General features: G+C 35.6%; 2 protein-coding genes across 2 annotated transcripts in view; one reads left to right on the top strand and one right to left on the bottom strand.

The window, feature by feature from the left end:
• The window catches only part of LOC135118670 (protein madd-4-like), a 316,932-nt gene that overhangs the window by 80,471 nt on the left and 214,725 nt on the right, over window positions 1-21,736 (bottom strand). The window contains exon 5 of the mRNA XM_064041267.1: window positions 986-1,087. Within this exon, the coding sequence (XP_063897337.1) occupies window positions 986-1,087 (102 nt within the window). The remainder of the gene's footprint in view (window positions 1-985; window positions 1,088-21,736) is intronic.
• Window positions 5,412-8,423, top strand: LOC110380379 (cilia- and flagella-associated protein 298-A). Its single transcript, XM_064041317.1, has 4 exons — window positions 5,412-5,668; window positions 6,115-6,285; window positions 7,031-7,274; window positions 8,145-8,423. Exons 1-4 carry the CDS (start codon window positions 5,462-5,464, stop codon window positions 8,399-8,401), a joined length of 879 nt encoding a protein of 292 aa, XP_063897387.1. The 5' UTR covers window positions 5,412-5,461; the 3' UTR covers window positions 8,402-8,423.

The following is a 21,736-nucleotide window of genomic DNA, read 5'->3' as shown; positions in this document are numbered from 1 at the left end:
ATTGAGTTTAACTTGTGTCAAATTAAACTAAAATCTGGTTACACGTGGCAAAGTCCATTTCATGAAAGAAGTTCCGCAGACTTAGCGCTAGTGTCGATAGCTCGGTAAATACGTCCAAAAATATATAGTTCCACTTTTCGCAGGACTTCTTCCATGAAATGGACTTTCCCTATTGTTATTTTTTATAATAAAATATTTCATAAATTTTATCACTGGCACTTTTTAATAACCTTACCAACTAAACATTTACACGGATCTCAAACACAAACAAAATCGTGCCTACCAAATGCAAATTGAGCAAAAAAAAAGCAAATTGTTCATTTATTGCAGTATGTTGCAAAAAAGCATTTTGATGGTGTTTTGTCTAGTTTTAATTTGAACCGGGTTTAAAGTGTTTTGATTGAAACGTCAGAGCCCGATGTTTTTATTAACGCCCCGCCGACGGCTGTGAAATGAACAGTTTATTTTCTAAAAAAACGCCCGATTCGTATATTTGATAACACCAATCTGTTTTTTTAGTTGACAAAATAGTTTTTAGTAGATATGTGTTGTTTGGTTGTAGGAAAGGAGATTTGACATCTATGAATATTACAAGCAATTTGTGTAGCTCGTTTTTTTTTTTGTTTCATTGAGGTCAAACATAGTATGTTATTAGAAAAATTATATCAAGCCATTTTCAAGCCTCTTTATGAGCCGAAGAGTGAGGTTAACTTCGCATTAATTTCCTGAAAATTGGTATGTTAAGGATATCATCACAATTAAACTTAAAAGTCGCCATCGAGATGAGAGTTGACAAAGGTCAAAAATGAATGATTACTAGGTAAGTTATTGGCTTAAAATTACCTAAAGAAAATTCCCGATCATTTTCATTCTTTACAAAACCGGGACACAAACGAATGAAAAAACACTAAGAATGAATGCGTGGTAGATAGGGTTAAATTAAAAGGATGTTCATTTAACATCATGTTATATACAGGGTGCTCACCTTGCCATGATGCGTGGTGTTGTCGTGATGCTGCTCAATGGTCTCCGGGTCCTCAGTCGATATGTCGTGTCCATGCCGGTGACCACATATTATGTGCGGTATCTGGAACAAAGCAGAAACACATAATTAATATCCTCATATTAACTTTTCAAGATACTTCTGTCATAAAACAAAGTTGACAGTTTAAGTTTAGTTTTAGTTTTCTGAGAACCAGCTCAGTTCAGCTCCCAAAGTAAATACATATTAAATAATTAAAATCCTTGAAGATTAACAGTGCAGCAAAATAATTTTTAATGTTTTTACCAAGTTAACCAGCATTTTTTTCATCTGTCCTTCTCGAACGGTAAAGCTTAGATTTTTACTCAAAAATCTATGTTTTCATTTTCACTATTATATTTCATAGTCATATTCATGCCAACAAACATCACTCACTCGTCACTAACAACTCACAAACAGCTTCCATCACTTAAAAGATTTACCAAACCTTTTAACCTACAAGCCACAAAACCAACAAGCCCAATCCTGCTTTTTTTCCAAAAAACCAGTATGTAACATTCGAGTTTTACACCCAGTAAATCACTTGGTGGAACCTGCAGTAAATGGCTGTGCAACGCTGGTGACCTTATTTCGTGGTCCACTTTCCTGACCATATAAAACTTTATGCAGATGATCTTGACAGGTCAGTAGGGGTGTGTGTTTTAATAATATTTGTAGAGAGTCGTGTGTATTTCTCGTGGGTTAAGATAGTAATTTTATACTTGTTGACATTCGATTTTTAGATTAGAAAATCAGCAGAAAGGCAATTTGAAACTGCGTACATGGTGATACGTGATTAGGTACATGATGTCAGTGTCTGACCTTTAAAAATTACTACAACCCTTACGAGTTTATTTCGGTAAACTTTTCAGGCTCAGGCATTGTTCTTAGTATAGCGGAACGACTGTTAAAGAAATGAATAGCACCTGGAATGGACTTTTACAACAAAAAATATTTATTTAGATCTAATATAAACTAACAAAAAATTTCATAAGGACATACATCTGGAGCATTGCGTTATACGGTTGTGAAACTTGGACGCTAGCTAAGCAGGATATTAGCAGACTGGAGGCTTTTGAGATGTGGTGCTGGAGGAGGATGGAGAGAATTAGCTGGACAGAAAGAGCTACTAACGAGGAAGTACTAAACAGAGTAGGAACTAAGAGGCAACTATTGCAAAATATAGAGAATAGGAGAGGAAGAATGATAGGACACCTTATACGTCACGACGATTTTATCAAAAACATCGTGGAAGGGAAGGTCGAAGGAAAGAGAGGAAGGGGTCGTCCAAGATATAGCTACATCAAGCAAATTAAAGAAAAGGTGAAGGTCGTGACGTATAAGGAAGTTCAGGAGTTGGCGCTAGATAGGTGTAAATGGAAGGAGCTGCACCGACAAGAGCTGGGCTCTTAAATTAATGATGATGATTAGTAAGCTAACTTTGACTTAGAAATACGGTACCGTTCTTAATGTATCTAAACGCAGCAAAAATAGGGACAAGATTACCTATTTCTTTCTTAACCTACACAGCCCTTTAAAATATGTCTTGCCCTAACACTTCAATTTCCTAAGCTTCGAACCGTTTCCGAAGATGCAAGAAAAACATGAACGTCCCGTTTGTCCAACTATTCGATGCAACGTAAGAGTACCCGCATACTGCAAACCAAACAGTCGGTTAACAGTTGGCCCAATGCGTTGGAACATTTTTTTTATCGTGAATTTAATCAAAGTTTTTAGTCGGTCCGATACTCGTCAAAAACCTGATCTTTGTAATGTGCGTTCTACCATTCATCTTCATACTGATTTACAAGCCCAAACAATCGGCCGACTAAAAGTCTGCAGTTTGCAGGTACTCTACTGTATCGATATGTCGATGCAGCTGTTCAATCGACCGAGCACGATATTCGATACAATCGATTATCTATTCGAATTGGGACATCTCGATAAACGCGTGATTTGTGTTCAGTGTCTATTGTGTATGTGTTTAGTGAATTGTAGTCCTATGTCCTGGGTAAGTTATTGTCGCAGATACAGGATAGTATATGTTAATTGAATTGATATTGAAACCTGGAATTTGAAAGTCTGAAATCGCCGATCATTGAGCAACCGCTTGAGCAACGAGCTTTTTTGTATAAGAAGAGGTATGTGCCCTGCAATGGGTCAAATGTTCAAAGAACTAATCCAAGTGCCCGAATAAAAAAATAATTAATTCGTCTTTATCGTTTACACGCGTACAAACATTGTTTTGACATCTCTGTGTGTTTGATCGCACTTATGAAAAAATCTCCTGGTTCAAATAGAAAAAAAAATGGGCATAGGTACTATAGGCAATTTATCAAAGAATCCAGGTAATCTTTTATTACCTTTTATAGACTTTAGTTACAAGGAGACACAAGCCATCCAGGTTTATAATTTTAAGTAAGTATAGAGGTAGATCTCTTGTTTTTTCCTCTGAATGTTTTGATAAAACAATGTTTAAAAGTACAACCTAACCTTTCATTTCTGATCTAGGTACACAAGTAACATATTTACAACGTATCAGACCGAACATAAATGTAATTATACATAGTTATATATGTTTTATCAGGGCGGGTCGGTATTACCCGGTTCACTGGGCATCTTACGCTACATTAGGTTAACTGACCGGCCCGCCCGGGTAACCTACAGTTTTTTTGTTTATTTTTATATTTTTTATGAGCTTTTCGACCGGGTTTTGTTTTATGCGTGAGGGTCAGAGTTTTTGGGTGTCGTAAAGCGTTGTAATTAATTTTAGGAGAATTAATTAGTGTAAATGAATTGCATTGTGTGCTCATTGGGTCCTTTATAAGAGGTAAGCGTGCTCTTGCCATCAAGAGATCAAAAAAGTTCCGAGAATTTGCTTTCTCATAAAAAAGGTAGTTATCTATTTCGGTTTGATCTTGAAATCCAAAAGTCAAACTCGATTGATATTGATATTGATATTGAGATTGATATCGATATTGATATTTTAGAACAGCGTACGTTTAAAATGAAAGCTATAATTTAGTATTATTAACTGTATCTTCCATCGAGGAGTTTTTTAAGAGGAAAACTGAATTAGTTTTACTTTGTTATACTAACAGCCAGTTTCTTCATCAAAAGTTAAAGCCAAAGTAAAAGTCAAAGTAATGCCTAAAGTTAAAGTAACGGTCAAATCAAATTCACTTTAACTTTAACTTTTGATGAAGAAACTGGCCGTTAATCACGTAACAAAACTAAAACTGGCCCAGAAAATCTTTTTCTGAATATTAAGCGCCACCTGTGAATATAGAACAAGGTGTAGGTAGCAACGGCTGTCATTTGAAAATCTTTTTCAGTCGTTACCAAGTCGTTACTGCTACTCAGAAGTCAGTAAATCTGACAATCAGTCTTACCAAGGGGTATTGAGGCCTAAGTTAGACTAAGGCAGTCGCTCCTTGTAAAACACTGGTACTAAACTGCATCTATTTAGACTGGAAGCCGACTCCAACATGATTGGAAAAAAGCTGAGCAGATGACGTTAGTAACAACGCAACGAATTTCAAAATCCAGCACAAAATTCACCTTCAAGCAAAATAATTCTAATTACAACAAAGTGATCCTATAAGGGTTCCGTTTTTTCCTTTTGAGGTACGGAACCCTAAAAACAAAATACTACCACAGACTAATGAATGTACGAGAACAGAACTGCCACGGAAACAATAGTGCCTATTGTTTTCCGAGAGCAATATCGCAGAAAGCGTCAATTCAATTAATTGTAGGTACTTTCCTATTGGTTGTATTTGTATTATTACTCTATGATGAATTTGTCGATAATGATTCTGATTTGAGAATTGCTTTTCAAAACTTTTGATTTGTATTAATGAGTTCTGTTAGTTGTGTTGTTTATTTTATTTTGTGTTTTCAATGTATCTGTTTAGATAGGATAGTTATATTTAGGCTTTGTAAATGTTCGGTTTTGAATTTAGGTTGTAGGTAGTTAATTTTGGAACAACAGAATAAAATAATGAATAGTAAAAAGGGTTTTCAATTTCATATTTTATAAATTCTTCTATAATTCTTATAAGGTCTTGATTTCATTATTTTACCCACCAAACGAAAACGTGTAAACTCTCTTCTTTATTTTATCCTCAAAACTGCAAAGTACATGACATTATATTGCGTGAAATACCTACCTCTCAATATTTTCTAAAGGACTTTATATGCTAAACACTTCCCTAACTATAATTACATTTCAAACACGATACCCCATCAAAGACATTACTTGCACCCCATAACGTTTGATCTTTGAACCCCACATTAAAATTCATTCCAAACAGTTCCAAACACATCACCCAATTATCCGTTACTATAGCAACCACTAACAACTCCATGGCAACGCTATTTGCTCAATAAACAGCAATTTCACGGCTTTGTGACAATTCTAACTGAACTAAAGCAAAAATGGTATTATTCCTTGTAAAAAGGGGTGATGAAAATCAGTTTCTTTACGAAACAGATGTTGATAAGGATGTGGATGAAGTGGTGAAGGATATAACGGCTATATTTAATGGGAGGCTGAAGATGACGAGGATTTGCTTTGAGATCGATGAGCTGCAGAAGCATGGGACCTTTTTGCCGCCTGAGATGCAGGGTTTGACTGAAGAACAGGTAAGAGGTTTCTTTTATAATAATAATGACTTGTAACTGGCGACAAAGTACCAGATATTATTTTATTTGATCCATATTGTCCTATTGTTTAGCAAAAATATCTCTCATCGTGGTTTTAGATACAATTTATTTCGAGTCTAACTAATCGAATCAATTGTTTCACTGATCACAATGCTTGGCGTGTTGCAGATGACCCTTCAATAGTGATATTTTCTTACTAAATCTCTATCACTAGAAGGTAAACTTCTATTACCAATTGATCTAAGAAAACTTTGTTAACAGTCCTGTTTGTAAGTTGTGATCCACAGCCTATAGCTTCAAAGAATGTTACTTGTAAGACTATGTGACAAAGACAGATATGGAAGAAGAAGAAATGCGGCGCTGATCCTAACTAAACATTTTTTAAATGCCACTCAAATTAAGAAGTTGTAATTTCCAACTTCCAGATTAAGGAGCTAAAGCTAGAAGATCCCTGGGCCAAGCGCTGCGCTCCACCAGGTCATGTATTCGTGAAGGATGACATGGGTCGTCGCTGTGGTCTGGCACCCCCACCCAATATGCAGGAGATCATCAAGAAAGCTGCTGAAGATGCTAAGGAGATGATTAGTAAGAAACATGTAAGTTTGTTAACGCTATCAGTAAACCTTTTGTTTTCTAAAACAACTTTTATTTATATATGTCGGAGATGGTCAATAGTACGGACACTAAACGAGACGCAAGCGCGCCATCTGGTGGCGTTTCCGGTGAAACAACATTTTGGCGCGCTTGGCAGAGTCGTGGTGGTCAGCGTGGCGTCGACGTTGCTCAGTCTTCGTTGAGTCGTCGTGTTGCACACATCTCGAAACTGCCCTACGTCGCGTCTAGTGTACCTAGTGTTATTGCCTAGTGTTGTAGTACCGTTGTAGATCCATATTGTAAAGTGTCTTTTGAAATTAAAGTGTAAAGGTTCTTCTAACCTAACAGACAGACATGTGTTGCTGGGGAGTTTGTTCCGCCACTTCTTCTCCCCAGCCAAAACACATAGGAAGTGGCGAAGGGCGGGCGTTTTGGGGGCTGTCTTTTGTTCTGACTAATTTGAATAAACGTTTTTGAGTTTTGAGTTCTTTTGAGTTATCTCTTTGTACAATTACCCTTACTGATGTCGGACAACAGTGCCATCCTGATGTTTCGCCCCCCTATTCCGACATATAGATATTTTCCCAAAAAACACATTTACAGTAAGTTTATAGTATAAACTTTATTAAAACTCAGGCATCTAATCTCATCTCAGCTCATTTCAATAATAGTGTAATCTTTAATCGAAAAGAAAAACAATAATTTTGAAATCCAGATAAAAATTTGAAATTCTGTCGATGCTTCCAGGTGGATCTCCGCAAATGCTTAACCCAGAAAGACGTAGCCAGAGCCTTGGACGAGCTCCGAGGAGCCACCAAGATCGTCTTCCCTGGAGGTCTACCCCCTCATGACCCAGTTCGCATGGAACTTGACAATGTTGAGGATCTGTCTGGGACCCAAGCCGCTAATGAAGTTATAGATCCTTCTAGAGCGTGCCTGTGGGCTTGTGGGAAGAAATTCTTGAGTGGGAATAAGTTGAGAGATCATTTGGGTAAGCATTTTTATTCTTCAGAAGGTAGAGGATCGGAGAATGAGGTTTGATGATAAACTGAGGAAAAGTTTCAACGGTTGCTGATAATGTCGACAGCCTATCAGGACCTTATGTGACAGATAAATTCATAGATCCGGATTATAAACAGTTTTCATCTGGTAGATAGCATTAACAAACAGGTAATTAGCTGTCAATTTGTCAGTAACTAGGGAAACCAGGCCTTAGAAATCTATTTCTGTCTGATCAAAGACCACCAAATGACCTTCACTTCGCCCGTGACTTTGATGATAACTTTGTCTACCTAATACCAAAAATATGCCTAAAATAATTCAACCAATATTGACATAAAACCTCAGTTTTGTTCAGAATGTAACCAGAATCCAAATTGATCAAATACAAATGTTCAGATTAACGAATCTAACAAATTGTTTTTGTGTACTTAAGAGATTTTCAATGATTAATTGGATTTGTTCAATAAAAATTTCATGAGGGATTTGAGTTAGCTAAAATGTTTATCTATCATATTTGAACGGTGGTTTTATCTTGATATTAATAGCTGAGTTTTTAGAACCGATTTGTATAGGATGTTACATAAAAGGGCGTACCTAAAGTTGAAAGGGTAAATATTTCCCTTGTAATATTTGAAACGTGCAGGACCACATAAAACATTGAACTTTTATTTGAAATGCCAATCCTATTTCCTTAAATTAAAGACTTGGATGTACACAAAAATCATAAAAAAATATAGCATTGATATATCTATTTAGTTATTGACAAAAAATAACTTTTCATTTACTAAGACATTATATTTACATTTTTATATATTTTTACCGCTATTTTTGTGACACCTATATTCCCTGAAAATTCTAGGTAAAAATAACAAGACAAAAGTCACAGTCAAGCTTTGCTCCACCTCCGAAGGTGCACCAGGCAGAGAGCCAATAATGTCTGAAGAAGAACGAAAGCAGTTGACTCTCCACGCCTACAGGAAGCAGGAGGAATGGAAGAAACTGGAACAGGATGAAGATGACCACTACCTGGACTCCAAGTGGGCTGACGGACAGAGCATGAAGAGGCAGTTCCATGGATTGGATAATATTTCCTGGAAGCCGACTTTTAAGAAGTAGGTAGATGATGAAGTGGTTCGAAGAGAAGACTTTCTTTAGTTTTTTCTTTTTTTTGTGGTGATATCATGGTGTCTGCGTATGCGTAATATTGTTTTAATTATAGTTTACGTTTAATTGGCTTGTTTGTTTCATTTTGTCCAGTCCCTCGTTTTTACATTTTTGTAACCAGGGAGAAAAACTTGAATGGACTTCGCTGTCTGTCTGTCATCAGGCTGTATCTCATGGACCGTGATAGCTAGACAGCTGCAATTTCAAATGTATAATTCTGTTGCCCCTACCTATACCTAATTATCAATACTGAAAACTAGGATATAATTAGATATAGGTATATTGTAGGAGTACGACACCCACTGAGCACAAATCGTAATCGCATTTAGCTCGTTTTTTTAGTTTTTTTTTTTTTTCATTTTTGGTGTCTAACATCCTCCTATCATTATTTAGGACACTGGAGAACCTAAGTTCAGGTGAACAACTTTTTCATAGATATTTTCGAGTTACTTAATAAAGGGACCATTTTCCTGATAAGGGTACAATGTGAGATTGTTATCATGCTCCGAATATTGAAGTCTACCCTTTCAATATTAATATTCTGTCCTGGATTTAATATCTTCTTGTTATGTAATCTACTATGTGTGGTTCCCTTCTCGCTACGTACTTGTGTATTGTGGGTGAATTAATACAAGTGTAGGAGTAAAAATGCGTTCATTTTGTCAATTGAGTGTATTAATACAAAGTAACAGATTAAAGATTAAAATATTATTTTCAAGCAAATCTAAAAACAGAACAGTTCTTGAAACTGCTGCTGCCATTTAAACATCTTTAGTAGTCGTTACGGGTAGTCATTAACCAGTAAGTCTGATAACCAATCTTACCTTATTGGGTTGCCCGGGTAACTGGGTTGAGTCATGTAAAACACTTGCACTCAGCTGCATCCAGTTGGACTGGAAGACAACCCCAACACAGTTGGGAAAAGGCTAGGCATTTGATAAAATCAGTTGTTGAACCAAACGCACCGCAGTTAGCCAAACAGCCGCTTTCCTAATAAATTGTCACACATTTTTTTTTACCTTTACACAACTTTTGCTCTAGGTCTTTACAGTTCTAAACAAACATACAACAGTACTATAAATCTTGTGTACATAATATAGACACGTAACAATAGATCAGATAATGTTGACGTGGACAGGTTATTATTACTGAAGTATGATGTATAACGTTATCACCACATCATACTGTATCACATACGGACAGTTTAAATGTGAAACAAATGAATTTTGAACGAAGACTGGAGACTTTCTGGTAAAATTTGTGTAGAACCATGTTAGAAAGTAGACTAAGAACAATATGTACTCATTTCTAGAGCAAAGATAGTACCCTATGGAGTTTCAAGTCTTTTGGTTTAGTATGCTAGGACTATAGAGGTAGAATCACAATGTGGTAGGTAAGTGAAAACGCCTGTAAGATACCTTTTACCGTGGACTGACACTCAATTCAATGATTTTTCCAGGTTGTATTAAAATCAATGGTAATACAGAACAACCTTTTAACACTTTTATTGATTTACAGTAAGTAACCTTCTTTTTCTTGTCAAGTGAGCTACAGGTTCACCAACCTAACAAGCCCTCAGAGTTTTCTTAAATTCGAAACAGTAACCTAATTCTATTGAAAACGTAGGGAGAGAGTGGTTTAAAATTTTGTTTGTCAAAGCCACCGTCCGTGAATCCTTTACCATTATCAAAGTGATACATCTTTCTTATTATTCTTTTATGTGTAATCATTTCTTCACCCCTAGCCATCCATCATACCAAATGTAGGTTTGGTGTTACTGAATATTTTTGAGGTATTCAAATATTCTTACACGTGTAAATTATTGACTTTTTGAATCAGATTATTTGAATAAAAAATCATTGTTTGAAAGGCTGCTTTCTGATTACATTTAGTATTAACATTATATTGTTATGAATGTAATATCTTATAGAACCATACTCAAGCGTTAGATGTTTTCTTGAATGTAGATGAATATTATGTTCATTAATTTTCTTTCCAACTAACTGCTTTCCATGGATTTTCCCGAGTCTCAAGGCAACTAGTGCTCAGCGCATCCGAATATTTATTAACTTCTAATTTGCCTTGAAAGCGAAACAACCAAACACACTATTACATTCGATTTAGTATCATTTCAGTCAAAATAAAGTCCAATTCATTTTAAGCCTTCAAAAGCACATCTAAATATCAATAAAGTTAATAACTTAATGAACATTCTTCAAGCAAATATATTTTATCATCAACTCAAATAAAATAAAACTAATTAAAATCTCATAGCCACTATAAAAACCGCATCCAATTTCCGCGTCACAAATGTACTTAAAACATGGAGATTCTGCCGTTCCATACAGTGGCAATTATTCTCACGCAGCCTGCTACAACGATGTCGTCATTACGACACTCATTAGCGGAGACAATCCCGATATAACCGCTTGCAGCTGGCTTGGGAACAAACAGGTTTTTGGGCAGAAGGGCAACTTTTAAATAATAATATAATATGTGAAAGATCGAGGTAATAATCCTGGGTCCAAGTTAGTTTTCTTAAAACAATGGTCTACTATGAATTTGAACGTGTAAGTATCAAACTTGACTTGACCTAAAGTCTTCTTCATATAGAGTGAGCTGCAGGTTTAATCACATAATGAGCTCTGGTATCAGTTTTCTCAAATCCAACTGACGGCCTCTAACGTGGAAATGTAATAACGAGACTGCTATTGAGTAGCGTTAGATCATACCAATATTTTTATATTTTTATCCACTCCTGACAAGAGACAGGTCAAAGAGTTTGACCTTTCTGTTAGGATAAGGTTATCCTGGGGAGGAAATGCCACCCAAATATTTCACGCTAAATCAACTCACTTTGGTTTTCCCCTGAATTCTACAAAATCAATTGTCCTTCTGTAACCACCGATTTCCAGTTAAAGGCGGTTCAAACTGGTTTATTCCGGTTTATACCAGACGTGAACGGTGTAATCCGGTTATAAGCTCTGTAAGAAGGATAATGTTTGCACGTTAATCTCAACCGACTTGATATGTATGGTGGTTCAGGATCGATGGTACGTTGATTGCGAAGGTAATTAAGCCATGGGAATATGATATGGGAGGTATGGGGTGCGGAAAGAATATTGGGGGATGTCATTCATGATTATTGAGGGAATAGAGGAGGAATATTTACGTTCGGGTAGGAAAATCGTGTAGTATTTTCCGGAAAAAATTATGGAAAAAATAAAACTGGTGATATTTTTGTTAATCAGATACAAAAGAAATTATTTTTCCTCTGTTTACTGGGACCACAGAACCACCTGTAAAATTATAAAAAGCTAAGTTACATAACAAACTATAGAAGAAAATTTTACCTGTCGTCTCCACAATTAACTAAAAGATACGAGAACTGAAACAAACTAGTTTCAGCTTTAACCTGCAACACTACGGTGATACAAAAGCCGCAATATGTAAGTTCATAGCTCAGACACAGGAGTTTATGTTAATTTGCTCCAATTTCCCGTTTTTGGAGCTAAAATTTAACGGAATGGCAAACGTTTTGTATCTAAATAACTTTGGTGCAGGATAGAAATTTTGGGTGAAGGTAATAAGAGAATAGCGATCTTTATTCATGTATAGTATACCCTTAATATTATTTGTATTGCAAAAAAAAAATACCGTAATGTCTGTCGAGCTTTCAGCCCATAAGTACTTCCCTAACTGATTTGAAACACACAAGGTCTATTTTTGATCCGGCTGCGGGAAGTAGATCCTTTAGGAAACAGGCAACAGCCAGTAGTAAATATTTTAAGTATAAAATTAAAATGACATAAACTATACCTTCTCGAAGCCAGAAAAGGCCAATTTTTGAAATATAGATGAGTATGTTTGTCTATCGATTTTTATTTCCTAACAGAAAAGATATTTTAAAGTAAGTATTATCTACACGAAAAGAAACTTGGATTGACCCTAAACCTCCTGAGGCAGCTGCTCTAAAACCACCTCTCGTTTCTTCTAGACCCATTTTTCAATTTATACTATGATTTGTTACAAATTATTTATATAGCCACAATAAACCCTTAATTCAAGTGAACAATTCATAAATATTAACATGTCAACACGTATTTTCCTGCTTTCAGCGGTATTTTCAATAAAGTAGCAGTCAATTGATGTACTCTCAGCATGTTTGGGTTTGTGGTCTGGCACGCTGTTAAAATCCATTAAAATCCACAAAATTTGCGCAAAATAAACAAATAATTTTGTCAGCTTTTGAAGTTGGTTTCATGTATTTAATATACTGTTTGACCATAAATGTGATGGTATGTGATGTTCATATAATCCGATAAGGGTCCTGATTATGTAATATTCCTCTTCATAAAAATTGCTATAACTTTCGAGTAGTCAGTTTACAATGAATCTTCGTTGATGTAACGATTATGAATGAAAATACATATGTAGTTACGCGTTAGAAAGAGAATTCCTTTGTTTATTAGGTTTTCTCAAACTGCGTATGTTTGGCATGAACAGGATAGGACGGCTCATTTTAGAAACAGATATCTTACCCAGGTACAAAATGTAATTCCCTTAGGATACGGGAACTATCGATCGAAGAAAAAAATTTAATACTGCATTTGAAAAATATCTGGCGCCCACCGTGGGCCCAAATGATTAAATATTCTAAATCTGTCCCAGTTTTTCAAGCAGGTTTGAGAAAAATATATGAACCTAGTAGATTACTAAAGCAACCATACGATTAGAAATAGATAAAACCCCTACCGATAAAAGACATTTTCCGATCAGATTCCTCGACATCACTACAATCTCAACATCAGACAGAAACGATCAGATAAAAATATTTTTTCACCCAAAACTTTCTCTAATACTCCGCCAATCACAAACCCGTCCGACCAAACTGACATATGCCACTCATTGCAAATTCAAAATGGCCACAGTGACGTCACACTCGCACACACGTTATCCACACGTCAGCCACACGACACGAACAATGAATTGACACTTCAGAGATAACACACAATAGGTTATTATGCTTGTTTGTTGTCAGAAGTGGGACGGTTATGGTGTGGAGTGAAAAATGGGGGTGGGCAGTAGTTGGGTTAAGTTTTACCTGTTTTACCTTGATAGTTGATAGAGTTGACCTTGGTAGATAAAATAAGTTTGTTTAGCAATTATCCAGGATATTATACAGAAGAATTATTTCTGAACATCGTCAAAGTACCACTCAGGTTACCAATCAGATATTGAAAGCATGAATAAATCTTCTTTGTTTTGACTTTCAAAAAATCTGCTCTAAATAATACTGCATCAGGGAAAGGCCTCTAAAAATCGCCGAGTTGATCTAGATATATGTATGTAGTGAACTACATATATATCCCTAAAATACTCCCAAAATATAGGTTATAGATTAGACAATCTAATTTTAAGGTTCTATTCAATCGCAAAAAGACTATTCTCGAACAAAGAGCAAAAAAGTACATATTCTAAAAACTCAATAGATACCCCAGAATCCCAAAAGAATCAACAACCAAAACTAAGCAAATACTTCGTATTCTCAAGACAATACAATATTCCATAAACTCATGTTTTCATTATTAAAATCTGATTAATATTCAGGGAGCGCGATGCAAATTGTTAAAGCAGTGTGCTCAGCAACTTTTCAATCCGCCATTTTGAAATTAATTCATTTCGCTTGCTTTAATGGCTGCTCGTTGTAAATGTAGTAATCAAGAAGAATTTTTACTGTGAAATAAATATCTAGTTGTTTGTTTCTGTTTTGTGGTGGGGATTAATCTTGGGTTTGTAGAAGGGATTTTATTGTAGTATTCTTTTTATGGGATGATGATGATGACAAAGAGATTATGCATACCATATTATAAAAGATTTGTGCTCTTATAAAATACGTTCAACTTTAAAAATCGATCTAAAGTAAAACTCTTAATATTGATAAATCATTTCATGAAGAATTTAAGGGATATTTTTTATGTGAAAATATCTGGAAGAGAGAAAAAATAGTATATCAAAATACAGTAAGTAATAAATAGTTACAAAAAGTGTTCATGATTTTCAAAGCATCAAACATTTTACCGTCTTGGTTTAGAAATATTGAGTTATGCATCAATTTTCTCAACGCAGATGGAAAATGAAAAACATGGACAAGGTAAAATCAACTTATTACTTATTTCGCCATTAGAACTAAGCCAATACGATATAAATTGGAACCTATAGGATATTGAATTGAAGAAATGAAGACCCTGTTACAGCTTTTTTATATCGTCCCACTGCTGGGCACAGGCCTCCTCTCACATGGAGAAGGATTGAGCATTAATCATTAATGAAGAGCCTATTCAGGCAAATTTTATTCCACCATCTCAGTTCTCAAATGAAAATAAACATCGAAAATTAATATTTACGGGATCTGTTACCCTATAAATCATAAAACAATTTATAGTTAGTTGTAAAATTGAATATCATTGGGTCGGGCCGCAGATTCGGCTCAACGAATAATTATATCTGGGGTAAGTGCTGCTACGTGATGCTAGGGACGTGCCAAGATGGCGTGCTGCGTTGTAGCTGGGGAGCTACTGGCTACTAGTTACTGGAATAGTATCTGTACTACTTGCAATACAGTTTTGATGGCTGTCAACGGTAGTTTGAAGGTTAGTCAAGTTTTGAGATTTAGTACTTATAGTTGAACCATTACTCCAATCTAGATGTTAATTACAAAGGGACATGCAGTGTTGATTATCCAAGTAAGGGCTGATTTTTCAATCGCCAGATAACTTTTATCTGAGGAATATGTTTGACGTTTTGACAGGTTTTGTATGGAAAATATGTCAAACCGCCATATTTATTCCTCAGATAGAGGTTAACTGATGATTGAAAAATCAGCCCTAAATAAAATATTTATTACTAGCTATTATTAGCGGCTGCACGCGCTTCCTAAGGGAACCATTTCCTGCATCTGGATAAAATATAGCCTATGGTTTATGTTACTGTAAACTTTGTTCAAAATAGTTTAAGCGTGATAGATTATCAGATACTTACACATGCAAACTTTCACGCACATAAATATCAGCGTATAAGTGATATGATAGTTCAAACAAAATAGATATCTAGATACATATAAAACCAGTATCTAGTTCAGTGTTAGTGCAAACGGAACACATATTCGGTTAATTTTCAACCTTTGACGAAGCCATTGAGCTGTGACACACAGCGAATGGGTTTGTATTGCTCAGGTGGGGAGCGCTCCAGTCAACGCAGAAACTACTAGAGCAAAAACTAATGAAAAAATCTAGGTTTTGACTAAGCCAGTCAAGTACGAATGGGTGGAATTTAAGCTACTGCTTATATACCTTTCAATGTCGTTTTAGTTTATATTCTAAAACGACATTGAAAGGTACTTAAAACAGAAAAAATGGGGCCATAGAATATGAAATCTTTTGAATAAAATAACTACTTTAATAAGAAATACTTTATGTCATGTTCCGATATTTATTAACTGTCTTATCCTTTGCTTATGATGTCTGTTGGCTATATATTTTTATCAATTACGGACACCAATTTTATTGTCATTAAGAAAAATACTTTCTAGTTCATCACCTTTCTGTTTAAACACTGATATATCAGGCATCTATAACATATTTACACACATTTTAATCAAATTCTTCAAACTAATTTACTACTAACATTACTCATACCCACCAATCTACTAGCTTCCCAACTTGCCGACCAACTACCCCAAAATCCCAGCCTAAACGGTCCACAATTTCAGTTATGAACATCACGTGCTGCTGACTGCAGATTTTTCCGTTCCCTTCCAAGATATTGATAATTCACCGTGACCCACAGACAATTGACTCGGCTGGTCGAGGGTACGATGTAATTGAAACGATTTATGAAGATATGTTTATAGAACCATCCTTTTCTGAGTAAGGTGTTTCGGTCAAGAATTATGGGGAGAAATGGTGAAGGGTTTTTTTGTACTGAGTAATATTGTGGTATGGATATAGGTAAAATCTTTGTTGATTTATTTGGGCAAAGGATTATGGTGTAGGCGACTAGGTATTTGCGTTATGGTATCTATGTGACAATTGTAGCCTAAAGTCTTTTCTTTTCCACTTAGAGAACTGTGGTTATATCCTGTATTATATAGTTAGGCCGATAGTTGATCAAATGTAGCTTGCCAGTTTATTTTGAAGGTAATCGTTAATCAAATTCAACATCGCTCTGATTAAGACGACATACCCAATACTTACCATTACTGCAAAAACAAACCACTTAAGAACAGTTTCATTCAACGTTCAAAATTATTAAACCCACGAGGATTTCCAAAAAATAAATAAACCATAAATTCGCGTGAAAATATTTCGTATGATACCTAGCACCGTTATCCGAAAATACAAACGTATTTCTAGCAACACATGTAGAACTACGGCGAACCGAAAACTACTAAAAACCTCGCCCCTCACACATTTCGCAAAAAAATAAAAAATTGAGAACGAAGTAACTTTTTGTTTAACTGCTCTGCTTCCGTGAAACAATATCCCGGGGCTATTCTATTTATATTTGTAAGAGAGTATACTGCAGACTAAAAAGTTGGCCGACAGTTAACCCGATGGTCAAATCAAAATTTTGATTCTATCAATGTTTTCAGTCAGTCTGATACCGGCTAAATACCTGATCTTTTTAACCTATATTTACAAACTTAAACTACTAAAAATAAAAGCAAAAAATAACTTTTAACACTACGTAAACAAAATTTTGTCGTGTCGGGGGACCGCTCTAATTCATTACTTTAGATACGTGTTTTTTTTTTTTTACGAATGTTGTAATTAGGTAGGTATCATTTGATTTATGTAAGTATTTATGAAGGTAAAAAGCGGTCCCCCGACACGTCAAAATTTAGTTTACGTAGTGTTAAAAGTTATTTTTTGCTTTTTATAGGGTTTACTTTTTTTGGGTCGGGGGTTTTTTTAAATTTATAATTTAATTTTATTTCATGCTTTTTAAAGGAGCTCCTTAATTTTTCCTTCTTTAATTTAATTTATTTTATCTTAAGATGGGGTCGCTATATGCGATCTCGGCCAAAGGAAGCTGTTTAATAATCCTCATGACAAACTGGCTCGATTGGGAAACAATAAAGACCTTTGGACATTCTAGATTTTCAGCAAAAATATAAATCGGTTTATCCGTTTCATTCCGGTATTCCAGGGTTTCATCCGCCATATCCCATTTCCAGCATCAGGTTCTCGTCAATCAGAAACATGAAGAGAACTCGTCAAGACAAATTCAACGAGCCCAAACTCGATGGGTTTACTAAAAGGCAGTTCAGGGTTACGTCTCCTACCTTCGTGCCCTAACAGCAGACCAGCTCAGTGGTTCCAAAAGACATTAGTGTTTCAAATTTCAGATCCCACATATGCTTGCAAGCAAAATGAGCGTGTAACATTCCTATCACATCTAGCAAACGAGCTGATGACCTTGAAGACCTGAACCGATTTCCACCAAACATAGCTAAGAACACTCCCGACTGGCATACCTTTTAAACAAAAAAAACCGCATTACAATCGGATCATCCGTTTGGGAGCTACGATGCCACATACACACACACACACACACAGACACGTCAAACTTATAACACCCCGTCGTTTTTGCGTCGGGGGTTAAAAATACTTAATACTAAACATATATAAAAGAACATTGATTAGGCGTCGAAGTATTCCTCCGCATCACTGTCTTCCGGAAACGTGCCCAGAAGACTGGCTGCATTGCCACGTTGAATGGCAACGCATTGAATCCTTGTAATGTGCGCACTACCATTCATCTTCACACTGATTAACGAGCCCAAACAAACTATCGGCCGACTAAAAGTTTGCACTGTGCTCTAAACGTTGAAAAGTTTTCGGCGAAAATAACTGCGAATTTAAACTATTGTCGGTATTCTCATATTTGGACGTTTTGGTGTAACATGGAGCCTTGGGGAATAACCCGGGTTGTGTGTCTAATTTTAAAAGTGTATATTGTGCACCTATAAAGCTTAGGTATTGTAAAAAAATATTGTTTTGGGGTTTGTATATTTTTATTTTTGTGACAAGTGTTATAAAGGCTTTTCTCTTTTGTGTTTCTGTCCATGGTTGTGTTCGCGTCCTACGGGAATTGCTTTATGCACCCGAATAAAAATAGCCTGTGTGCTGTATTAGGCTTTAGAACATCAGGGCGATAGGCAGTATTTGATATCGCATTTATGAAAACAGTGAGGAAGAATGAGAAAATTATGACTCTGTGTTACGAAATTCCACTCACGTCGGAACTGATTGGAACAGACATTATAGATACCCAGGACTCCAGTGATATGCTACATTTTATGGAGAAATTGAGATTAGTTCTCCCAGAACACGGATGAAACCGCGGTGTGAATCTAGTTATTAACATAATACTAACTACCCAACTTATCTACTATTAACTACTCACTTTAAAAAGCTTTAAACACAAAACATAAAACCTCAAAATCCGCTATAACTTATTCAAATCCAACTAGTTTATGTCAGCTCCATACATACGTACATTCGTTAACATTTTCAGTTTTCAACTGCAATTATTTCAGTCTATATTTCAAAATGTTCGCCAAGCTTGAAAAATATAGAAAGAATATTCTCCTATTTCAGTTTTTAAAATCTTGTTTGGGACCAAAATTGTATTGTATTTGAGAAATACGTGCAGATATTGCTATGCAGATTTTCTAGTTGCATACCAATAATGTTGGTCTCGTGTATAGTTGAAACTATATCGATTGAGAGCTCAAGATCTGTTGGTCATACAAACTATTGGCCAGTTTATATTGAGCTGTGTGGTCGTTAAGATTGTTAAGGATTAGAGGTCATGTTATATTGGTTGTGTTTGTTGTGTAACTGCTGAATAAACGTTCTTTCTAGTCGGAGCAATTTAATGATAGAATCAAACGTGGACTCTATAAAGAGTTTGTTCGTGGAAAATATGAAGATACTGGTGTTAAAGCTGATTTTATTGTAATGGTTCTTATTTTATTATTGCTCGATATGATAGGATTTGATTTTGATTGGATTTTTATATTATTTTATAGATTTAATTCACATTTCTTTCAATGATATGCAGGACTACATAATGTCTTACATCATAGACATAAAAATCATTTATTTTTGCATATTATAGAAGGGGCATCCCCTTCCTTCTAGAGTCTACAGAACCGATTTGAATAAATCCTTCACTGTGAGGAAACTGCACTATCTGTGCAGAACACAGGCTATGTTTTACCCGGGTACGGGAAAAATTTCCTCCGGGGCGCACGGGGTAAAGCCGCGTAGAACGGCTAGTGTGAAATAAAACAGGTGTAAACGCCGAAGTTATTTTTAAAACATAAAATCTTCCACAACCACACTGTAAACATGTTCTAATCAAGCTGAAAAATAGCAGCGAATCAATCTTCATCAATGGCTGAAGTTAATCCGTATAGAAACATGAAATATGCGTGCCTACCCCCTGTGGGAACACCTTAATGATATGGCCTGAACACGGAGTAAGGAAGGACGAGCGGAGATACCATAATGCAGGTAGGTCAGGCGCCTTCTTCTAGGTCAAATACATATATGGACATGAACAAAACGATCAGTTACGAGTGAACCAACGAAGGGTTTGGGTTCTTTGAGACATCTGTCAACTATTTTTGGAATTACAAAAAATGATCTGGTCCAATGACGGCGTATAAGGACGAATACAGTATCGTTCCTCGCACACCCGCATTTTGGCGTGCAACTTTCTTAGGAGATTTTCCGTTATGGCACCTCCGCTAGTCATTTCGTTCTCCATGGGCCTGCCTAATAAATCTGCTAGGCTGACATCGATGAATATTGATGAGCTTGTACCATCAGAAAAGATTAACAACACACAGGTGTTAGAATATGTGTTTTTGTGGGTCTCGAGTGATGTTTTTTTTTTTTGAAGATACTCCCTTCCCGAGTTACATTGACTATATTTTATCTTGAACGTGGGTAAAACTGCGGGAAAATAGCTAGTATTGACTATATACATAAAAAAAATATAACGCAATATAAAAAAAGACAAAATACACTTCCATGCATAAAAAATGGGACACATCACAATACTTGACGAATATTTATCCCGAAACGCATTGGAGCTAAACAAGTTTGTTGTTGAGGAAAATAATGTATATTATGTAACGCGTAATAAGGCGTATGATAAATGGTAATATTATTTTCAGCCTCAGCGAACGCTTGAGCGCCAACTTGCCGAATATATTGAAAATATTTTGGCAGATATATATTTTTTTCGGGGTATTTTCCCATCAGTGAGGTATCGAGTTTGTTGTTGGAAAAATGTGATGGCAAAGTTTTCTGTGTCGGTGTATTTTGGTACACTGGCGTGCAGTAAAACTGGGATATACAATACATGTCTAATAAAAATTAGAATCACAAAAACTATCAAATATGTTTGGATAGTATAAAGAGAGAGTTGTAAATAACTCTGTAGGTATATACTTTTTGTTGTAAAAATGGCATTGATAGAAAATATATTCAGTTACAATAATTTTAATACCATGAAATAAGCTCTTAATACAACTAATACAGAAATATACCAAAATATATTCTTCATAATACTCGAATCCCGATTTCCAAATATTAATTTACGTAACTAAATAATAATTACGGACTTAAAATTCAGCTTGCTTGCTCAAATTAGCATAACATCTGTGGAGAACATAAAATTGATCGTACGGCTATAATAAATATTTAGATTTAAAGATTGAGTCTTGGCGTTATATAACAGAACTGAAATTGCATAAAAGTCTCAATTTTAAATTAGCTTTGCTTAGAAAAAATGTATTCGTCATTTTTCAAACGTAGGTAACTATACCTACCAAAACTGTCACTTAAGAGAAACTTACCTAATATTAAAAATGTATACCACGAAAAAAGAAAATAGTTTGTTTAACAAGAAATCTGATGATAATTGGCCATCGACTTTAACGACTGTCAGGTAAACAAAAAAATCAAGTGGCCCAATTTAACGGCAACTTACTGTAAACACTATAAACTAAAGCTGAACTCAAAATATTTAGCCAGCTTTGCACCTGAAGCAAAGTCCTTATTTTAGATATTTCAGGCATGTTGCAATAAACGCATAATGATAGCACCGCAGTGACGTCCAGCTGCATTCTGCTGAAATATAGTGCACTAGGACGACGGAGGAAGGAAATATAGCGGAGATGCCATAAGGAAGGTAGGTCGGGAGTCT

Source organism: Helicoverpa armigera, chromosome 24 (assembly GCF_030705265.1).
Source record: "Helicoverpa armigera isolate CAAS_96S chromosome 24, ASM3070526v1, whole genome shotgun sequence".
In the NCBI taxonomy this organism is placed as follows: Eukaryota; Metazoa; Arthropoda; class Insecta; order Lepidoptera; family Noctuidae; genus Helicoverpa; species Helicoverpa armigera.
The sequence above is the reverse complement of the archived record's forward strand: the minus strand, read 5'-3'. Positions and strand labels throughout refer to the sequence as shown.

Excerpts from the sequence above, each read along its gene's own strand:
- LOC110380379 (XM_064041317.1), top strand. The coding sequence starts at position 5,462 with ATGGTATTATTCCTTGTAAAAAGGGGTGATGAAAATCAGTTTCTTTAC. Across the intron at positions 5,669-6,114 it reads AGGGTTTGACTGAAGAACAG|ATTAAGGAGCTAAAGCTAGA; the intron begins GTAAGAGGTTTC and ends TCCAACTTCCAG. Across the intron at positions 7,275-8,144 it reads TAAGTTGAGAGATCATTTGG|GTAAAAATAACAAGACAAAA; the intron begins GTAAGCATTTTT and ends TGAAAATTCTAG.